We start from the raw sequence: 23,315 nt of genomic DNA on the forward strand, positions 1-23,315 counted from the left end.
TAATATTTTATATTCATTTATTATTCATCTTAACACGCATCAATGAGTATTTTAGAGTTGAATTTTAAGTTATATTAAAAGTTTATTAAATCTTTCAAATATGCACCTTAAAACCTAAATACAACGTAACAGTATCTAACTAGCAATAAAACCGTAATGTGTACAGTGTGTTAGTTGAAAATTTGAAATTTGGTCCATTTTATGGTTTTACTTTCCAGGTATATTCCACAACAGAAACTTGCATTGTAATTTATTAATGATATGATACTTCACCCTGACATGTTTTTTTGTATGTGATTGGTTTATTTCAGTGTTATTACACCCCCTTTTTCGTTTTTTGTCAGAGGGGGGGGGGCTGTATAATTGTATCAAATGGGAAAAATTATATAACTTTACATACTTAAAAATGGCTGGTATGGGTAGAGAAAGCTCTTTGTAGAGGAGCGAACAACATTTCGACCTTTTTTGGTCATAGTGAACCTGGTGATAACCGAAGAACGTTGAAACATTGTTCGCTCCTCTACTAGTCTTTCCTCTACCCGTACCAGCCATTTTTATATAATTTTCTCTGCAAGTGGGTTTTCTTGTCATCACAGATACTTATAGAACTTTCTTTTAAGACATTTTGTTATTTTGAGATAAAATGTCAAACCAAGTTCTCTAAAATATGCAGTACAAACTGGAGGAATTATAATTGTTATGTCAGATAGATAACTTTATTTTCAATTATAGGATTCACTAAAGAGGTAAAGATTATTACAGAAAGTCTTTTTAACAGGAAGTGAAAACAATTCCTTGTACATATACTACAAAGGCATGTCCAAGCAAGTGTTAACTTTCAAGTTTGACACCGTGCGAAATGTGCTGGTAAGTTTGGATTTATTCATCATGGTGTGTTTTACACCCTATCACACCCTATATGTAGTTGAATGGGATGGTCGTGGACCTGGGAAAGGTTGGGAACTTAAGGGGTTGTAAAAAAAAAAGGAACGTTTTGTGATTACCCCAAAGCTACTCCCCTCCATTTTTATCATAACATGCACGTGTGAACGTAGACACTGTTGTTTAACTGTCAGTTATTTGTGTATTATAACTTAACCATGACTAGTAACTCTCTAATTCATTACATTTTGATGTCTATTAACTTTTATGTAATAAAAAAAAAATTCAATGTCTTAATATCTCCCATCATTGCTAAGTCTCTGTTTTGAAGGTGTATTTCTGTAGCGTCATAATCTGAAGCTTTTGTTTTACCCTTTGCAACCAGATTAAATAATGATTAGGATACTGAGCAAACTTCCACATTTATGTGTATTGAATGATCAAGTGTGTAAGTCTGGAAAAACTTTTTATTTTGAAAATTGGGGGTGTGTGAAAAGAATTAAACCATCTGATTGCTACTTTACATTGTTTGTTATTTTATTTAATTTCACATAAAGCTACACGAGGGCTATCTGCACTAGCAGTCCCTAATTTAGCAGTATAAGACTAGAGGGATACTCTTGGGCTACTTTTTTATCAACTAATAGTGGAATTGACTGTCACATTATAATGCCTTCACAGCTGAAAGGGCGAGCATGTTTGATGCGACAGGGATTCAAACCCTGGACTCTCAGATTACGAGTCGAACTCTTTAACCCACCTGGCCATGCCAGGTCTATGCTATGTTGTATAACAATATTTTGAAATAAGTTTTAAGACTCAGCTTTTAAATACAGAATGAATCCCATTAATTTCTGCACAAGCAAGATAAACACCTTTCCTGTGTCTAGCATAGTTCAACATTGGTAGTTTCATAGAGAACCAAAGTACAATTTATTCCTAAACATACAAGTATTGCATTATCTTTTGAATAATGTAATGAATTAGCACATCAGTCATGAAACAAAGGGACTTTCTAAGTTGTATGATTTTGTCAAAACCAGCTGAACCTTTCTGTTCTACTCCTCTGTTTGTTTGAAGGCTGGCACGGCCTGGAGGTCAAGGCACTTGACCTCTCGATTTTCAGTTCAAATACCACCACCAAACATGCTCACTCTATCAGCTGTTATAAATGTATGGTCAATCCTATATTTAATTAGAATAACTTGAGTTTGCAGTAGGTATTATTCATGAAATCCTTCCAAGCAGTCGGTCACTTCGACATTAGAAACAGCTAGTGCAAATAACTCGTGTAAAATTCCATAGAGAAAAAACAAACTATTTGAATAAATTCGTGTGTATTCTCGAACATTTTTCTGGAATTCTCTGTATCTTCCATTCAGTTTTGAGCAAACTCATGCTACCTTGTAGCTACAAATAAAAATAAAATTGATAATTTTAAGTTGACTGGTAATATAGAAGATTTAGAACATTATTGGAGATTGAGAAAGTTGGTGAACCAGGAAATTGGGACATTGAAAAAGATGCATGACAAAATGACTGAAGAGTTAAATATTAACAGTTTGGATTTTTTTAAAAGTGAATTAAGATTTCATATAATGTTATGATGGGGGTATGACTCTTGTGGGATGATGAAGGAAGGCTTGTATCTGATGGGTTGTTAAATTCTTTTTCTTCAGTTTTTACAAATGAAGACTTAAGTACTATTTCTCATCTTGAGTAATTGATTAATGAAAACAAAGTTGAAGATAATTCAATAAATTTTGAGCTTTGGAAAATAAAATTGGCAAGTGTTTTTTAAAGAATAAAGCTTCTGTCAGATAATGTTTCCTCAAGGGATTTAAGGAAAGTCAAGGACTTTATGTGAGCCACTTGCCACAATTTTTGGGAAGTCCTTGAACTGTGGCAGGTACCAACAGATTGGAAATTAGCTAATGTTGTTTCTGTCTTTAAGGGAGGTAATAGAAATTGTCCCAATAATTATAGCCCTATTGTTTTTGAGTTTTGGAAAGTTTAATAATAATGATAAAAAAAAAAACTTTGCAAAGTTTAGAATTTTATTGGATAGTCAGTATTGGTTTCCCTGAAGACAAATCTTGATGTACGAGTCTTTTGGCATTCTTTGAAAATGGTACTGGATTTTCAGAAAGCAAGTGACAAGATTTGTAAAGAAACGCATCTCTATAAGTGTGGAGGATGAGGTAACTAATTGGATAGAAGAGTGGCTTGAGGGGGGAGCAGAGGGCTCTTATAAGTAGAGTTCAGTCAAACTGGATTAATGTTTTTGATTTTACAGTAATGACATAGATCAAGGAGTGGCCAACAAATTCTGTAAATGTACTGATGATATTAAGGTCTTGGGTGTTGATGGCTGTGAAGAGGATGTTACTGATTTACAAAAGGATTTAGATCATTTATTGAGTTGGACAAATAAATGGTGGATGGATTTTAATTATAATAAATACAAGATACTGCATGTGGGTTATTACTAAATTATGTTTTGGATATGGATAACCTTAATGTCCCAAAATAAAAGGACCTTGGTGTATTAGATGATCAGTCTTTTAAGCCATCCAAGTAGTGTGCTCTTGTCAGTGGTATGGCAAATAGTATTTTAGGTTGTATCTACAGAAATATTGAATACAAGTCTAAAGAGGTTATTTAACTGGTTAGGCCACATTTAGAATATTGTTCAGTCTTGGGTTCCTTACCTTAAAGACATTGAATTCTTCAAAGGGTTACTAAAATGTTTGCCATATAAAGAGAGGATGAAATCTTCATATTGTTTTCTCTTAAAAAGAAAGAGTTGGAATCTGATTGAAATGTCTAAGATTGTAAAAGGAATTAATACTGTTGATGAATCAACACAAGTATAGATGTAGGTCAGGTAGAAGCTGTCTTCAGCTGAGACAGTTTTTTATATTTTAAATAAGAGTGGTTGGTTTATGGAATGGATTACCTTCAGATATTGTGGAGACAGTGAATTTGACTGAGTTAAAAACAAAGCTTGATAGGTTTATGAGTGATAAGGCTTTAATAGTTTTTAACAGTTTTAGTTTGGGTTAAAGGATGGGAAAGCCAACATGGACCAGTAGGTCCCTGAACATTATTTTGATTGGTTAACAGATCTCATATCACGTTTTAAAATATACCATTTTAGATCACTGATTTACACACTTTTCTGAGTTCAAAATGCCTCGTGGACTATTTTTATTTGTAAGAGAAGTATAATAAAAATATTTTAACCAAAAATTGTGTTTCTTCAGAAGCTTCAGCCTTTTAGGTTTACCAACTCTTAAACCAGTTGTGATTCTTGTAGTTGTATTAATGCTAAATGTGTGTCCTTTCCAATTCTTAAAGTAATTAGGGTAACTTGTATATTTGTGTGATAATATCTGTCAGTTTAAAGTATTGCTTGTGGGGATTATACAGGGTGTTTGGAAAGTCACTTTGCACTTGTATGTGATTACAAAACTGCACAGTGACTTTCCGAACACCATGTATTTTTATATGGTGTCAACTTTTTAGGTTTTCTTTTTCTCCATCAAATTAATGTTAAGTGTTGAAAAATTTACTGGAATGAATCAGAATAGTTTATATTTTTATTATTTTAACTAAATAATACACTTTGTGTTAAACCTTCCATTACTGAGTTTAAAGAAAGATAATATTTTATTTATACCATGTCTTGGTAATTTTTGTGCCTAAATTATCTTTAAACAAAGATTAAATAATGTGTGTCTAGAACTGAATAGTTAGAAGAATATTCTGAATAATCCTCAGTCATTAATCCAATTAAACTATAACGATTGAACAGTTAGAATAATATTCTGATTAATCCTCAGTCATTAATCCAATTAAACTCCCACATAGGACTTGGACAGATTGAATAATATAAAAATAAGTGTACAAAATAATTTGACAAGTTGATCATTGTTATGAGTTGTGACAATTTGCATAAACTAAACAATTGTGAAAAATTGTAATTTTAATATTTTGATTACATGAATAGTAATAATCTAAAGCAGTAATAATTGTAAACTAACTGTATGCTTTTATCCAACACTAACTGATGCTCATAGATAATTTGTAAATTGAATTAACTGTCCAGCTCAACTTATGGAAAGAAAGTTACTTTGTGAAGACGGACAAACTGGCGTTTGACAGGGAGAACGTTACTTTGTGAAGACGGACAAACTGGCGTTTGATAGCGAGAACGTTACTTTGTGAAGACGGACAAACTGGCGTTTGACAGCGAGAACGTTACTTTGTGAAGACGGACAAACTGGCGTTTGACAGCGAGAACGTTACTTTGTGAAGACGGACAAACTGGCGTTTGACAGCGAGAACGTTACTTTGTGAAGACGGACAAACTGGCGTTTGACAGCGAGAACGTTACTTTGTGAAGACGGACAAACTGGCGTTTGACAGCGAGAACGTTACTTTGTGAAGACGGACAAACTGGCGTTTGACAGCGAGAACGTTACTTTGTGAAGACGGACAAACTGGCGTTTGACAGCGAGAACGTTACTTTGTGAAGACGGACAAACTGGCGTTTGACAGCGAGAACGTTACTTTGTGAAGACGGACAAACTGGCGTTTGACAGCGAGAACGTTACTTTGTGAAGACGGACAAACTGGCGTTTGACAGGGAGAACGTTACTTTGTGAAGACGGACAAACTGGCGTTTGACAGCGAGAACGTTACTTTGTCACATCTGATACAAGTCACTGCTTCATGTTACATTGTCCTACTAACATAATTTGTTTCCTGTTCTAAAGGAGAAAGACAGAAAGGATGAAGAGACAAATGAATTTGTTAGCGCCGTCTGTTGGAGAATGGTAAGTGATTTTTACAGTTGTTTTATTGAAATCCATTAGTTGCTTGTAATTAAACGTTCGTAAGAGCTAATTTTGCATTAGTTTTCTGTTATTAATGGAGTTCTCTCTAAATCCTTGTATGATGCAACCCAGTACAGTACAGTAAATCATGTTTTTCAAAAAATAACCCGTTCATTTTGGTGGGTATCTCGTGCATGAGTTATTTCACGTAGAATACAGGTTTCTGTCTCGTGGGTTATACGAACATTAAGGGTGTGTTTGTACTTTATGTATCAAGAAATACTGTCATAATATTTGGTTCTTGCCAAGTTATGTGATAATTATTGGTATATACATATAGACTGTTTCCTTCAACATTACAGGGAACTAACGTTGTTGTAGCAGCTAACAGTCAAGGAAACATAAAAGTAAGTTTGTCTCATTTGTATTGGAGTCGTACAAGTGACTCAGATTTGTTACATAACGCTGGATACTTTGATCTTAAAACAAGTGAAATAAAACTTTGAAAACAAAACGTTTTTTTCTCACTCGTAGGTTCAGTTTTTAGATATTGTGTCGTACATTTTGATGATCTGTGCGGACTGTTATAACTTCGGTAAAATAAGTGTTTACACCCTCACAATTTAACTTTCATGTTGTCATTACAATCGTGGAATCAACCAAAGTTGAAAAGTAGATTTTAATAATAACTTTTAATTGAAAATGTGAAACAAAGCTGAATTTGAATAATTATATACAGTGAACAATATTTTTGAATGGTTAAATAAACAGAGCACAAAAGAAAGAACTTGAGTTGATTGATGTTGGATACTCCTGATTTCACTAATGAATTAAAATTTCACTCGAGATTCTGGATAAGGTTTATTCTGTTTAATTACTTCAAAGGACAATAACAACTAAAATGTAACTGTAGATAATTTGTTTTAAATGTCTGGAAAAAATATATTAAGGTATAGAATATGGTAACATTTTGAAAGTTTAAAATCATTACTTTAGGTGTGAGTAGTAATTCTGCTTTGCATCAAAATATCTCTTGTTTTGGTAAGAACACATTTTTAAACTGAACTTGGACTCCATTATTTTCTTCACAAATATTTTGTATCTTTTAATGTACGTGATTTTGTTTAGAATTATTATAAGTATGTCATTTGTTTTTTTACAGGTGCTAGAACTTGTATGAAGTTAGAGAAATTAGGAGTGAAACTGAATCGTCTCTAGGTATTAGTACTTAACACAGTACAAACTTGTAGATACTTGGCCATCTATATTGTCAATAAATCCTTATTAACCATGTATAAACATTAGTTGTTTTTTTTTAAATAAAAATCAAAATAAAAACTGATTCAGTTCTAACAGCAGTCATGAGAATTGAATATCTGTTTCATTAAGATACTATACCCTAAACCTTCACAATTGTCTGTTAAATAAAAATACTTTTTAATGAAATACCAAGAATATTTATTTAACATTTTTATCTCAAGCTATTCATTACAAAACTACAGATCGTAACACACAACAAAAGGCCAGATAGTTTTCTACAAAAATTAAGCATACATTTTAACTTATATAAATGGTCCACATCAATCCAGTGTTTCATCATAAATAATAAACCAAACATAAATAAATAGTTTGGAAGTTAGCTTTCCAATAATTGTCTTGCAGGCATATATGACAAAGATATTTTGAATGTGCATAAACATATAAACAATTACCACAGTGCTAATAATATTTTGATTTTATAAGACTCGAGCAAAATGAATTACAGTATCTCATCTAGATGCTAACTTATGGGCAAAGAATATATAAAACTGGACAATTAGGTACCAGACACAATGCTTCGAGTGTCATCTTTGCCTGATGAAATACTGTGGTGTGGTGACCAATGCTTACTGAGAACAGTTATCTATAGACAACCCTGTTTTGATAATAAATTTAACACAGTGACAACTATAATAATAATAAAAAACAAATATATGGATCATTCCTTGAAGTAGTTGTAATTCTGGTCACATCTATACTGTTCTGATTCAGGTAGAAAGCAACCCAGGGTTTCCTTATTTAAAAGACTAGTATAAATATAACAAATCACACGTAATTAGAATAAATTCGACACACACTGGACCCTAGTTTGAAAAGATTAAACTGATGATTAAGCTACCACATGGTTTAAACATCTGTTTAATTCAGAATTAGCTTGTACAGTGTGCATTACTGAAATAGCAGGTCAGTCCAAGAGCCTCTATTCACCTAAACAAGTATTACTGGTTATGAGAATCCACTGTGCTAGTTTACCATCTGATTATTTCACTGTAACCCAAGTCACTTTAGGTTTCATCAGTAATACCCAGACTTGTAAACCTACAGAGGGTTGTTCGTGATTTGGTTTAACAATATGCATATTCAACCCATACTACAATTGGTGCCTTTCTAAAATTAGCCACTTCTGTAATTACAGAGGTTTCTGATACAAAGCTCTGTTATTCTGCTGTTATTAGTAAATATTGTATTACTGGAGAAAAGTTAGAAATCTAAAGCACAGTGGACCATTACAGTTAAATTAGGGACTTCACTTGACATTGTAACTAGGATGATTCACACAGACAAAAGTCTACAAATAGCCAGTTTTTATCACACTTCTCCAACAAGCAGTATCTGGCATGTGACAAATGAAAGTATATTGTGATGCTGGAAGCACCCATTGGGTTCTGCAAACACGTTTATGGTCAAAAGCCAAGTATTTGGACAGGCAACAAAAACACTACAGTTAAGTTTACATATTTTTATGCTGAAATCACTACAAAGCAAGGAAATACTATGCCCTGTTTGAATTCATAAAAATTAAGACATCCAGCAAAATATACACAAATGTGCCATTTCCTGTGAAAATTGGTACAAGTACAAAGAGAATTACTGGTGTAATATTACCAGACCTCAGTAGGCTGCTCAACAAACTACCAGAAGTCACACTCTAAATACAGCCAACAGAAAATCTTCAACAGGGATCTTTAAAAAGGAAATGGGATAGCACTGGAACCTCCAGCAAAACCAGTACCATGACCTAGAATGTCAAAAGGTTTAGGTATTCCAACGTTTGTCATAATTATAAGATAGACACCACTCTGTGTCTAATTTACACATACAGCAGAAGCATTCTATATCACCAATACATTTGCCATAAGACACACTGGAATGACTTATTTGCACTTTTGGAAATTCTTATACAAATTACAGTGAAAACTGTTACATACCAAACACTGAGCATTGTGTTACAGACACTACAGTAGTGGTGTTGTGATATATTTTGTTTTTTATACCTTCTTCTTACAAGGTTCATCTATATTTGAATTTGTTAAAATTGACCAATGTTAGTTTTTTCCTGTCTAAGTGATGCAATATAAATGCACAGTCATAATTAATGACCACATAAGAAATATTCCAGACAGCCTGGATTCACTGAAACACATGGAAAATATAGTTTCTATAAGCTTTTCACTTACAAAACAACAGTACATTTTTCACTGTTCCTGAAGATTAATACAAAGTATCATTTAATAGAATGATAAATAACCTCAGATGTTTTCATGTCACTTAAAGCTAATTCTCCTAATGGGATTAGCGTTAAAATTTGGGTTCATTCCCTGTAATGGGCAAAGTGTGAAACAACCCAGTCTGAATGCTTGTAAACTACACATTTAAGCTGGACTTGAAAGGTCACGGGGTACATCTAAGAAACAAGTCCATTGCAAAGTTCTGACATGACTTCCTACACCTTTCCAGCAAATAATGGTAATTTCTCTCCAGAAACATATTAATGAATTGATGGCCCATTGAACTGCACTGTAAAATATTGTCATCATATCTTTGTTTTCAGTAACATCATCTTTTGAAACAAGTATTACCTTAACTTATTGATACTTTAAGGGGTTGCTGTTTTGGTCTAAGTTATTGCATTAAATAGCATTTGAAACTGTAAACAAAGTCACTCCACACAACCTGATGCATAAAATTCACACGAGCATCTTCTCGGAATGTATTATAAACATTCGGAAGATTTTAAACCGCTGCCATGAAAATAAAAACTAACAAGTTACCAGCCACCTAGTGACAAGTATAAAAAGTCACAGTAAATTATTTGAGAAGAAAAAAATTATATACATCACAATATGTTATTACTGGGAAAAAACAACAACTTTTAATACAGATCACTTTAGTTGGTATGCATCTTTGGATTGAAACTCAACCATGTGGTGCTTGTTTGTTTTTTAATTTTGTGCAAAGTTATTAGAGGGCTATCTGTGCTAGCCATCCCTAATTCAGTCGTGTAAGACTAGAGGGAAACCAGCTAGTCATCACTACCAACTCTTGAGCTACTCTTTTACCAACGAATAGTGAGATTGGCCGTCACTTTATAACACCTCCATGACTGAAAGAGTGAGCACGTTTGGTGTGACAGGGATTTAAACCCGCAACCCTTGGATTATGAGTCGAGTGCTTTCTCCACCTGGCCGTGTTAATTACATCTTACACTTAAACCTCAAACAGTTGATGTTCTGTCTGCCAATCAATAACTTTCAGTTGTTGTAATTAATCTGATGCAAGGGCAGACATTTTTTCTGCACAGAAATTCTCTTTGTGCAGGACAGATTCCTAAAAAATGCATCTGCTCCAAATTCTAATTTTGTGCCACACTTTTCCATTACACTCATTTCAAGAGACTAAGTTTTATGACTCCAATACAGTAAGTGACAGTAAATTTAACATTCAGTTTAGCTTAAAAGTTTTTAGTTGTCTAAAAATATCTATATATTTCAGAAATAAAATAAAATAAAAAAGACAGATCAGAGTTGACTGTAAACATTTTGACATTGTGGCAGCTGTTAACTGGACATCTTAATTATCCAAGTGTCATACAAAATTACAGGTAAAGCTTAAATACATGAGCATTGTATTATGATAATGTTAAATGAATGAGCTGTGAATTCTACAGTGGAAAGACCCAAGTATCGTCAAATATTTCACCATTTGTATCCATGCCTCCATGTACTAAAATACACTGATTGTTCTTGTTCTCATCTTGTCCATCAGTTTCATGATTTCCTAGTTAATTAGAAGAAAAATTAATATTTTAAAAATTCACAACCTTGTTAAAAACTATACAATACTTATTATAGGTAAGATTTTATTGAGTTATACAACACTTATTATAGGCAAGATGTTATGGAGTTACACAATACTTATTGTAGGCAAGATGTTATTGAGTTACACAATACTTATTGTAGGTAAGATTTTATTGAGTTACACAATACTTATTGTAGGCAAGGTGTTATTGAGTTACACAATACTTATAGGTAAGCTTTTATTGAGTTACACAATACTTATTGTAGGTAAGATTTTATTGAGTTACACAATACTTATTATAGGTAAGATTTTATTGAGTTATACAATACTTATTGTAGGTAAGATTTTATTGAGTTATACAACACTTATTATAGGTAAGATTTATTGAGTTATACAATACTTATTATAGGTAAGATTTATTGAGTTATACAATACTTATTATAGGTAAGATTGTATTGAGTTACACAATACTTATTATAGGTAAGATTTTATTGAGTTACACAATACTTATTATAGGTAAGATTTATTGAGTTATACAATACTTATTGTAGGTAAGATTTATTGAGTTACACAATACTTATTATAGGTAAGATTTTATTGAGTTACACAATGCTTATTATAGGTAAGATTTATTGAGTTACACAATGCTTATTATAGGCAAGATGTTATTGAGTTACACAATACTTATTATAGGCAAGATGTTATTGAGTTACACAATACTTATTATAGGTAAGATTTTATTGAGTTACACAATACTTATTGTAGGCAAGATGTTATTGAGTTACACAATACTTATAGGCAAGATGTTATTGAGTTACACAATACTTATAGGTAAGATTTTATTGAGTTACACAATACTTATTGTAGGTAAGATTTTATTGAGTTATACAATACTTATTGTAGGTAAGATTTTATTGAGTTATACAATACTTATTGTAGGTAAGATTTTATTGAGTTATACAATACTTATTGTAGGTAAGATTTTATTGAGTTATACAATACTTATTGTAGGTAAGATTTTATTGAGTTACACAATACTTATTGTAGGTAAGATTTTATTGAGTTATACAATACTTATTATAGGTAAGATTTTATTGAGTTACACAATACTTATTGTAGGTAAGATTTTATTGAGTCACACAATATTTATTGTAGGTAAGATTTTATTGAGTCACACAATATTTATTGTAGGTAAGATTTTATTGAGTCACACAATATTTATTGTAGGTAAGATTTTATTGAGTTACACAATATTTATTGTAGGTAAGATTTTATTGAGTTACACAATATTTATTGTAGGTAAGATTTTATTGAGTTATACAATACTTATTGTAGGTAAGATTTTATTGACTTACACAATACTTATTGTAGGCAAGATGTTATTGAGTTATACAATACTTATAGGTAAGATTTTATTGAGTTACACAATACTTATTGTAGGTAAGATGTTATTGAGTTACACAATACTTATTATAGGTAAGATTTTATTGAGTTATACAATACTTATTATAGGTAAGATTTATTGAGTTATACAATACTTATTGTAGGTAAGATTTATTGAGTTATACAATACTTATTATAGGTAATATTGTATTGAGTTATACAATACTTATTGTAGGTAAGATTTTATTGAGTTACACAATACTTATTATAGGTAAGATTTATTGAGTTACACAATACTTATTATAGGTAAGATTTTATTGAGTTACACAATACTTATTGTAGGTAAGATTTTATTGAGTTACACAATACTTATTATAGGTAAGATTGTATTGAGTTACACAATACTTATTATAGGTAAGATTTTATTGAGTTACACAATACTTATTATAGGTAAGATTTTATTGAGTTACACAATACTTATTATATGTAAGATTTATTGAGTTAAATTTATTGGTTTAGCTATCATTTTGTTTATTTGCCATTATACCAATGATGAAATAAAGATTGTTCAATCTGACACTAAAAACATGAAAACTTATTACACATGAATTTCTGTTGTTGTTTCTATAACAGTAGTCATACTAAAGGTTTAATTGACTGTCGTGATGCTATTAAACACAAAGTTCAGAACCATGAAACTATACTTTCTGGCTTATTGTAGTGATGGTATTAAACACAAAGTTCAGAACCATTAAACTATACTTTCTGGCTTATTGTAAGAATAACATTATCCCAATGTAAATATTAAGTGATTCTAAAACATGTTGTATAATCATATTCATAGAAACAGTCTTTCAAATTACTGATGGAATGTGTGGTAAATCAGCCTGCAAGTGTTAAAACTACATACACAGTAATGTAGTATTTTGTCACACACAGAATGACAAACCATTACCTTTCAACACTCATCACAATGAATCTACGTGAATATAGGTTTCACATTTTGTCATTAACCATTAGATATGTTGCCAGCTACAAGAGCCCCATCATATGTTACCAAGTAATGTAGCATTACCTTTGTAAGCTAACAAGATGTTTAAACATTCTATCTCATAATTATTTTAAACAGCTATTATACTAATTACTCATGACACAGGAGCTAGGCCCACTCTGTCTTCTCCCTTTCTATAGATAAGATTACTTGTATACTGTTGTCAAGTTTCTTTAACTCTTTGTTTCTGAGCATTCAATATATCGGAACGAGCTACTGATACATCAGCTTGTTGGTCTTGTTACATTTTATGAGTCATTCCACATTCTGAATGTTTTACAGATTCAATGTAAAACTATGACTACTTCTGTTAGAGAAACACCTGCAATCTGAGCTCCAATGTGGTAATAAAAAGTTGCATTATGGGGGTTAACATGAGTGTTTTGAACCTCTAGCATAAATATATAAATATCTACAGATTTAAAGAAATCATAGTAAAGAAAACTGGGCTATTTTATTATTTGTAAGTGACAGTTTGGAGAAATATTAATAAATAGATGTGGAAACTGACCTGTTGACAATTCCACAAGACAAATTCCAAAATCCAGACGTCCACGAGGGACTTGATCTCCACAGTTAATTTTGAACCATGTCTCCAAACCTTCAGGGATAAAGAAATACCAAGCTACATCATGCTGTTCAGACTATAGAAATACACAATAAACAAACTGAAACATCTTTAGAAAGAGCATGAAAACCTTCAGTTACACAAGTTGTAATTCCTTCCATTTAATATCTGTACCAAAACTTCCCTTCAAGTGCTATTAACAAAACAATATGCAAGTTTTCTAACATAACATTTTTATGCATAACTGTACTGTAGATTTTGCATATTACAAACCCTTATTATAGGAGGTGTTTTAAAAACATGACAATTCGAGAAAGTACAAAAACAAAGTTCTGGTGTTTGGCAAAATATTTTTCATGGAAAACTACATATGCATCTTCATTGTTAATAACCCAACATTCTGAACTATATATAAATGACCTGGATAATGTATGATTTACATACATTATTATTTATTATTTTAAAGAAAAATATTACATGACGCTTATACAAGATCTCTCGTGTACTCTTAAACAGTTCTCTCTACGGCAATTGGAAAGAAAGATGGCTGAAAAATCACAAAACCTTTCTTTAACTCCCACAATGTGACACTTCCGATCATTCAGAAATATAATAACTGTGTACAGTTAAAGCCATTTTCAAAATCTCGAGACAGATTTGATTTGGTGTTATTACTAAACATAAAACAAGGTACTTGTATCGATTTGTACAGGTCCGTTACAATCTAGGAGACAGATTTGATTTGGTGTTATTACTACACATAAAACAAGGTACTTGTATCGTATTTGTACAGGTCCGTTACAATCTCGGGAGACAGATTTGATTTGGTGTTATTACTACACATAAAACAAGGTACTTGTATCGTATTTGTACAGGTTTGTTACAATCTAGGGAGACAGATTTGATTTGGTGTTATTACTAAACATAAAACAAGGTACTTGTATCGTATTTGTACAGGTCCGTTACAATCTCAGGAGACAGATTTGATTTGGTGTTGTTACTAAACATAAAACAAGGTACTTGTATCGTATTTGTACAGGTCCGTTACAATCTCAGGAGACAGATTTGATTTGGTGTTGTTACTACACATAAAACAAGGTACTTGTATCGTATTTGTACAGGTCCATTACAATCTCGGGAGACAGATTTGATTTGGTGTTATTACTACACATAAAACAAGGTACTTGTATCGTATTTGTACAGGTTCGTTACAATCTAGGGAGACAGATTTGATTTGGTGTTATTACTAAACATAAAACAAGGTACTTGTATCGTATTTGTACAGGTCCATTACAATCTAGGGAGACAGATTTGATTTGGTGTTATTACTACACATAAAACAAGGTACTTGTATCGTATTTGTACAGGTCCGTTACAACTCCTTCACTGGTAAGTCCACCAAACACGTAGAAGTCCTTCTGTACTGCAACTACACCATGAGCAGCTCGTCCGCAAGGAATGCACCCTTTAGGATCGAGTCTTTTCCACCTGCACGTAGAAAGGTCGAGAACATGGAGGTCATCGTAAAAAGTATTTCCTGATGTACCCCCATGGACGTACAACTGGTCTGCCATAGCTACCATTACGTGACCTAGTCTAGCAGGAGGACAGATGCTACTGACACTAAGTTTGTTCCACGAGTAAGATGGAAGATGGAAGACGTATACATCTCTGTAGGAGTTTAAAAAAAACATTTTGTTTTATATAATTTTCAAGAGCAGAAAAAGAATAATAACAACCACATTTTCACACACTAATTCACTAAAAATTCATATATATATAACAAGTGAATAATTTAAAGATACTTTGATATTAAAAGTCAGAAATCTGCATTTCGAAATGCTCTTCCAACACTGATGAAAAATCTCACTGGCTGGTTAGAAATGTTCTTCCTGAGAGATATACAAAATAAATAATGACTACACTACAGAGTAAGAGGTGCAAGTGTCAAAGGTTAGAATTATTATTATTTTTAAGCCTACATACTTAAACTTCATAAGTTGTTTTGGTTTAAATAACAGGTGTTCTATAATTTAACAATGTAGGTTTTAAAAATATTTTTTTTCTTCTATCACATAAGCATTTGTTTACAAAGTGAAAATAAAACCTTACTTAGATCAAATTATTATCTTGTTTACCTAAACAAACATTTTTTATTATTATGTTTGTTTAAAAAAATTAAAAACAAACTTAAGAAAAGGAAAGAACACCAATTGTATTTGACCTCATTAAAAAGAAGTCCGAGATTTTCATATGTTTCCTTCAAGTAAACCAAATGCGTAAGAGAAACAGATGCATACATGTTACCATTGCAAAGGAGAACAAACTTTTAGACATCTTTGGAGAAACCAACAAACAATTTCCATTCACTTGGTTCACAAACTGCAGCTTACAGCATTGGTTTTAATTCAGCAAAATAGTTGTAATGAACCTTCTTGTGAAACATATGGTATTAACTCTTTCTCACAATTTCTGTACCAGTAAAATGTTGTTCCTAGAGAAAGTAAGTTATTAGCCCAAAGTCTAGACTCCAAAATCTCTGAAGAATCATTTGGAAAGCTTAAATCTCTCACCAAGTTATAAAGTTCACCTTGTGTGAAAAGTTGTGGTTCGCCAGACATGTCAGGTTGAAAACAATCCCAGAAGGTACAGGTACATCAGGTCTTATAACAGATTGAACGTTCAGGTCAGAAATTAACTTTTTATTTCAAGTGTTGTAAACTTGCACATCACATGATTAAACAAAAAGCAGTCATCACTGTATTTTCTAGGCTCACACCAAACCATTTGATTTCCAAAAGATAAAAGATTTTTCCCTACCTTTAGACCATCGTCTCAACTATTTGACACGAACAGTGCAACAGTAAAACCATCACTGAACTGTGTTACATGTCCTAGTTTATAGAATTAGGCTTAGTTAATAAATCAAAATTTCACTTACTTGTCCACCACAGGCTGAGAACCAAGATGACCTCCAGAGAAAATCATAAAAGTTTCATCTGTAGATGCTACAGAGTGGTGGGTGCGTGGAGATGGCTTACATCCTTTTACCTGCAAGAATTGAAAACAACAGTTATGATGTAGAACCACTTTTAAAAGTAAAGTAACAACATCTTAGTATAGATTAATTGGTACAAGTAATTTGCATTATACTTATAGTATGTCTGTGACAACTGACCATCAATTAGTGCATGATCAATCTAATTATTAAATATTAACTAATCTTTTGCAATTACTATATAATTAACTGTACTCAGGCAATGAGTGGCATTTTGTAACTGATAATCATGACGATCCCACTAACAAAGTGCACTTAATCAGTCTATAACAACAGTATTCCTCGTCTCAGTACATTCAAACAAAAATAAAAGGTGGTTGGGTGCTGTCAGCCAGTTATACAAAATTAATAAGTGGCATACAACTTCAGTAACTTTGCCATAACAAGGATAAAGAAAACAAGTTTAGAATAATAAGAGTCAAAAACCTGAAATCCTCAAATCATGAGCTCTCACCCCATGAATCACAAACATTAAACAAATTTCAAGTAAAAAAACTATTTCTAAGGTTAAAGTTACATACAGTACAGATAGCCCTTTATCTAAAGTTACATACAGTACAGATAGCCCTTTATCTAAAGTTACATACAGTACAGATAGCCCTTTATCTAAAGTTACGTACAGTACAGATAGCCCTTTATCTAAAGTTACGTACAGTACAGATAGCCTGTTATCTAACATTATGTTAACAGATAACCTGTTACCTAAAGTTATGTACATGGGAATAAATTTAACCATGGTTTTGATAAATGGAATATTGAAATGACCAGCAATGGTAATAACCAGAAATACCAATTTTACACTGACTTATTAGTGTATGTAATACTAATTAATGTAGTTACTGCTCATAAATAATTCATTATACTGGTTCAGTGATTAAGTTGCCCAACTCTGGTTTTAATCCTGTATCTGAACTGCTAACCTGATGTCATCTTCATGGCTGTGATTCAACCCTAGAGGAAGGATCTGGTGTTTTATCCAATTTTCTGGTATCTTTCACACAGATTTTAATCAACTTATATGAATGGTTATAAGAGGTTAACCACACTTTGGTAACTTCTGTAATAAGTTGGCCAGTGTGATATCTGTTAGGTGGACGAAGAAGGCTTCCTTTACCTTGTTTTTACCCTGTACTGTTGGTATCCATTAAGTTAATATTAAGTATTGTATGGTCATCTTCTATAACAGGTAGACTAGAATACAATTTCAAATTTACAAAATCATGTAAATGATGTTTTTGTTCTCCAGTATATCTTTAGTTGATTCGGTGTATTTATCTATAATTTTAAAACATTTCTTCTTTGAGAGATTAAATGGCCAAAAACAGTCTTCACACCCTTTTTAAAATTCTACTTGTCTCCACCCCTCTCTGTCTCATAATATGTATATATATAAACTTAAATCTTTATTTTTTACAGAAAACAATAAAAATCAATTACCTTGGAGCAGCAATTACACAAATTATAGATACACGACCAATTAATCAAATATAGTTTCTAGTTTCGATTGTTTTCGACCATTCCAACTTATAATTAAATAAGATGTCATTAAATAATGAACAGATTTAAACTGTAGTTTCTGATTAATAATTTTATAACTCCAACAGTCCAAGTGACTGAAATATTGCTGTTATGTTTGTTTGTTGCTACGTTCAAAGTTACATAATGTGTTACCTATGCTTGTTGCTATGTTCAAAGTTACATAAAATGGTTACCTGTGTTTGTTGCTACGTTCAAAGTTACATAATGTGTTACCTGTGTTTGTTGCTACGTTCAAAGTTACATAATGTGTTACCTGTGCTTGTTGCTACGTTCAAAGTTACATAATGTGTTACCTGTGTTTGTTGTTACCGTTCAAAGTTACATAATCGTTACCTGTGCTTGTTGTTATCGTTCAAAGTTACATAATGTGTTACCTGTGTTTGTTGCTACATCCAAAGTTACATAATCGTTACCTGTGTTTGTTGCTACGCTCAAAGTTACATAATGCGTTACCTGTGTTTGTTGTTACGCCCAGTTACATAACGCGTTACCTGTGCTTGTTGTTACGTTCAAAGTTACATAACGCGTTCTGTGCTTGTTGTTACGTTCAAAGTTACATAATCGCTAATCTGTGTTTGTTGTTACGCCCAAAGTTACATAACGCGCAACTCTGGTTTGTTGTTACCGCTCAAAGTTACATAATCGTGTTACCCTGTGTTTGTTGTTACCGCGTTCAAAGTTACATAATGTGTTACCCTGTGTTTGTTGCTACATCCAAAGTTACATATCGCGTTACCTGTGTTTGTTGTTACGTTCAAAGTTACATAATCGCGCAACCTGTGTTTGTTGCCACGTTCAAAGTTACATAACGCGTTATCTGTGTTTGTTGTTACGTTCAAAGTTACATAATGTGTTACCTGTGTTTGTTGCTACGTTCAAAGTTACATAACGCGTTACCTGTGTTTGTTGTTACGTTCAAAGTTACATAATGTGTTACCTGTGTTTGTTGCTTACGTTCAAAGTTACATAACGCGCTAATCTGTGTTTGTTGTTACGTTCAAATTTACATAATAAGCACCTGTGTTTGTTGCTACATCCAAAGTTACATATCGCTTATCTGTGCTTGTTGTTACGTTCAAAGTTACATAACGCGCTAATCTGTGCTTGTTGTTACGTTCAAAGTTACATAACGTTACCTCAGGTTTGTTGCTACGTTCAAAGTTACATATCGCTACATCTGTGCTTGTTGCTACGCTCAAAGTTACATAATGTGTTACCTGTGCTTGTTGCTACATCCAAAGTTACATAATGCGTTACCTGTGGTTTGTTGCTACGTTCAAAGTTACATAACGCGCTATCTGTGTTTGTTGCTACGTTCAAAGTTACATAACGCGCTAATCTGTGTTTGTTGCTACGCTCAAAGTTACATAATGTGTTACCTGTGCTTGTTGCTACGCTCAAAGTTACATAATCGTTACCTGTGTTTGTTGCTACGTTCAAAGTTACATAATGTGTTACCTGTGCTTGTTGCTACGTTCAAAGTTACATAATGCGTTACCTGTGTTTGTTGCTACGTTCAAAGTTACATAATGCGTTACCTGTGTTTGTTGCTACATTCAAAGTTACATAATGCGTTACCTGTGCTTGTTGCTACGTTCAAAGTTACATAATGTGTTACCTGTGCTCTACCTAATTTTAACCACATAAACTTTGTTTTCAACTCAAGTTTGTGTAGCTTTGGGTGAATTGGCATTTGACTTTAATTCACTCTGTCAGCTTCAACAACCATGAACTGCTGTATAGAAAACAAATGTTTGTCACCTTATTCCAACATTGTTTCCTCAACTGCTAACCAAAAAAAAAAAAACACACACACACACTGATTTATCTTTGTTCCTGAATTACTCACTAGAGGGAAGACAACTGGCTCAAGCACCAGCCACCAACTGTTGTTGTTGTTTGTACATACCATGATTTGAACATTTTACTAATCAATACACTAATCTTCCCCACTCCAGAGAACAAATCAAAATCCCAAGATTCAGAACTGAGAAAGGAGGTAAAATGAATTAATAACCCAACTGTTTCCATCTGTACAAAGTTACACCTCTTAACAGGTTCCTAATAATATTGATAAGTTAAGACATTATCTGACAAAGCAGGTACTGTAATGACAGTCAATATTTTATTAAAGATAGTAAATATGTAAATGTTTTTAAAAACTGTCCAATTCCAAAACAAAAAGACATGACTTCTTCTATAGCTGATAAAACAACCAAATAATTATATGACTTGTTAAGTAGACTCAACTGATTGGTCATTCGTTATTCTTACATAAACCCTGCAGAGCTGAAAAAACCCAAAACAATAATTTCAGTAGTTCATTATTTCTCTAAGTCATGACACTGATTCATTGAGATGAACAACCTTGAATTAATCAAAGATAAAATGAGAAATTATGACAACAATCAAATTGTAATTTCTATCAACTAATGCTCATAAGTAAACAGTTAACATTCATTATCCAAGTCTGCTATTGGTTCATATATTACCTTACAACAGATAACTTGATAGAAGTATTAATTTCATATATACAGGGTGGTCCGTAAGTCCCTACCCATCCATATGTTATGATGTTATATTCAATTACGCATGTGTTATAAATTGGTTTCTTTTTTATCACAGAAATATGGCCGATGTGAGCACTGTTACACTTGAAGAACGTATTGTGACAAGTACGTGGGTACATGAGCACAAGAATACTGGTGACACCAAAGATACACTGGATACATAAGATATATGGATGGGTAGGGACTTACGGGCCACTCTGTATATACACACACACTATGATGAACTTAGATATCAAATGGTGTTTGTGTAGTTTGTCATTTTTGGACAGCTTTCCCAAAAAACAAAAAAATGCCATGTGAGCAAAACTGGGCTATTTATTCAGTAAAATATCTGAAACCCTAAAAAAAATGAACTTTCTTATTAATATTTTTAGCTTTAAAAAATATTTTATTTTGGGGCACAATCCTAAATATCTATTAACACTATGAGACTGGCAGCTTAACTTCACTTGGGACAGCGTATACCAAGTTTAACTTCCAAGTCTTTGTACATATCGTTCACTAAAGTTATTTTATGGCATTTAACATTTAGTCATTAGGACTTAGTCAACATAATTACACGTTTGTTACAAGAATTCTCAGATTCTGACCATTTAAGACAAATATATTTTGTCTGTATTTTCATTATGTCACCATTTTACAGTTCTATATTACAAAATCAATTTCAAAATAAACAAAGACTACACGTAGTTCTGAACAATTATTAAAATGTGGTAAACATCTAATCTTCAATTTTATTAATCTATTATATTCAACTAAGTCATTATTCTGACATAAAACTTGGATCTTTGAAATAACTACAGCGACACACGGAAACAAATTTTGTATTAAAAACAAATCCCCAAAAAAATTAAATGTTTAGTAAACCCACACTTTTAACTAACCTGAATAGTTTCCCACATCCTTGTTTTCAAGTCCAAAACCTGAATATCATTCTTGTTGCCTTCAGTATCCGCCCCACCAAAAACTAAAATTCCAGGTTTGGGATGCACAGTTTTAACTGTAGCATGTTCATAGCATCCATGAAATCCTACAGTTTCAACCACTGTCCAAGTTAAACTATCCAAGTCCAGACAGTAAACATCACTAAAGGTACATTCGGGATTAGCTCCACCAACTACAAACACACGAGCCTTGGATTCAGAATTTGACATGAAGACACAACCGTGTCCAACCCTAGCTGATGGAGAATTTCCCAGTGGTCAACTGTTTCCACGCATGCCGATCGCTTTTGACGCGGAAACATTATTTTTAAAGACTAGAATGATTACACGCCTCGAAGTATCACTGATAAAAAAATTATGAACATATTCATATTTCTTACACACAAAAAAAGTCAAATTGTCTTCAATATGTCTTCATAAAATAACACAAAACTCACTTTCAACTGATTTTTCATCTGATTTTGTAACCACGTTTCCTTTCTTGTAGACTACCACAGCCGAAGTTTCCATGGCAACTATATGTATAACACTTTCTACTCTCTCCAGTACTGAGATAGCTAAGTGGACGTGGCTTATTCTGTCTTTCTCTGAACAAAACTAAAGCAGTGTCCTCATAACGCTGTTTGATTTCATATAAACTTTCAGCAAGAACCATAGATCTGGGTTTACTCATTTATAATATGGATGTCTATTACAGATAGGCTACCTAAATAAACAAACATTTATTTAGTGGGTGATTGATTTCCATTAAACAAAATAATTCACTGAAAAATAAATTACACAAACCATAAATTAATAATGTTTACTTCAAAACATAGATATCACCCAAATTTTGCATTAACCAGAGTTAATTAAAAATAACAATATACCTCAACACAAATATCTGCCACATTATTATAAATACAACTTCAGTCCAGTTAACTATATGTAAACATATGTTTTTACAACAATTAAAGGTTAAATTTTAAAATCTGTACGAGTTTTCAATTAAAGATTAACCTACCTGAATTTCTAAATGACTTTATACGCGTTACAATCTACATTTTAGGTTTCACTGAACTTAACAGTATCATGAATATTAGTAAAATCATTTCTATCGCAACATGATATTTATCTAGGATGATATTACACACCTTTCAGGAAGTCTACGCCCAACAGGCAACAATTTACGTAGTTAATATGTCACACTGTAAACACCCCACACCACTGTCACACCGTACAACTACCACTTTACAAATTAAACTAAGACAATGGATTCTCACTTAGTTTACCGCTACTATAACAAACTAGCCTAATAGACAAATACTAATTCTAATAGGGTAAGCAAAAATGTTAAGTAATATTCTAAACTTAAAGATAAT

The 23,315-nt window shown here is 32.4% G+C and overlaps 2 protein-coding genes across 3 annotated transcripts in view; one reads left to right on the top strand and one right to left on the bottom strand.

The window, feature by feature from the left end:
• Positions 1–7,083, top strand: part of LOC143228760 (E3 ubiquitin-protein ligase COP1-like) — a 32,530-nt gene extending 25,447 nt beyond the window's left edge. Inside the window, 4 exon segments of the mRNA XM_076460080.1 lie at positions 779–867; positions 5,664–5,723; positions 6,086–6,130; positions 6,886–7,083. Of these exon segments, the coding sequence (XP_076316195.1) occupies positions 779–867; positions 5,664–5,723; positions 6,086–6,130; positions 6,886–6,903 (212 nt within the window). The 3' untranslated portion in view covers positions 6,904–7,083.
• A 76-nt stretch (positions 7,084–7,159) lies between these two features.
• LOC143228761 (rab9 effector protein with kelch motifs-like) lies at positions 7,160–22,538 on the bottom strand. 2 transcript variants are annotated; one of them, XM_076460082.1, is made up of 5 exons: positions 22,392–22,538; positions 16,785–16,894; positions 15,192–15,514; positions 13,787–13,876; positions 7,160–10,820 (listed from the first exon to the last, which is right to left on the bottom strand). In XM_076460082.1, the coding sequence occupies exons 1-5, from the start codon at positions 22,407–22,409 to the stop codon at positions 10,705–10,707; spliced, it is 657 nt and encodes a 218-aa protein (XP_076316197.1). In that variant the 5' UTR covers positions 22,410–22,538; the 3' UTR covers positions 7,160–10,704. The 2 variants fall into 2 exon arrangements, with proteins under 2 accessions (XP_076316197.1, XP_076316196.1); XM_076460081.1 differs by lacking the exon at positions 22,392–22,538 and adding an exon at positions 21,895–22,201.
• Between the last annotated feature and the right edge of the window lie 777 nt (positions 22,539–23,315).

Source organism: Tachypleus tridentatus, chromosome 10 (genome assembly GCF_004210375.1).
Source record: "Tachypleus tridentatus isolate NWPU-2018 chromosome 10, ASM421037v1, whole genome shotgun sequence".
Taxonomy (NCBI): Eukaryota; Metazoa; Arthropoda; class Merostomata; order Xiphosura; family Limulidae; genus Tachypleus; species Tachypleus tridentatus.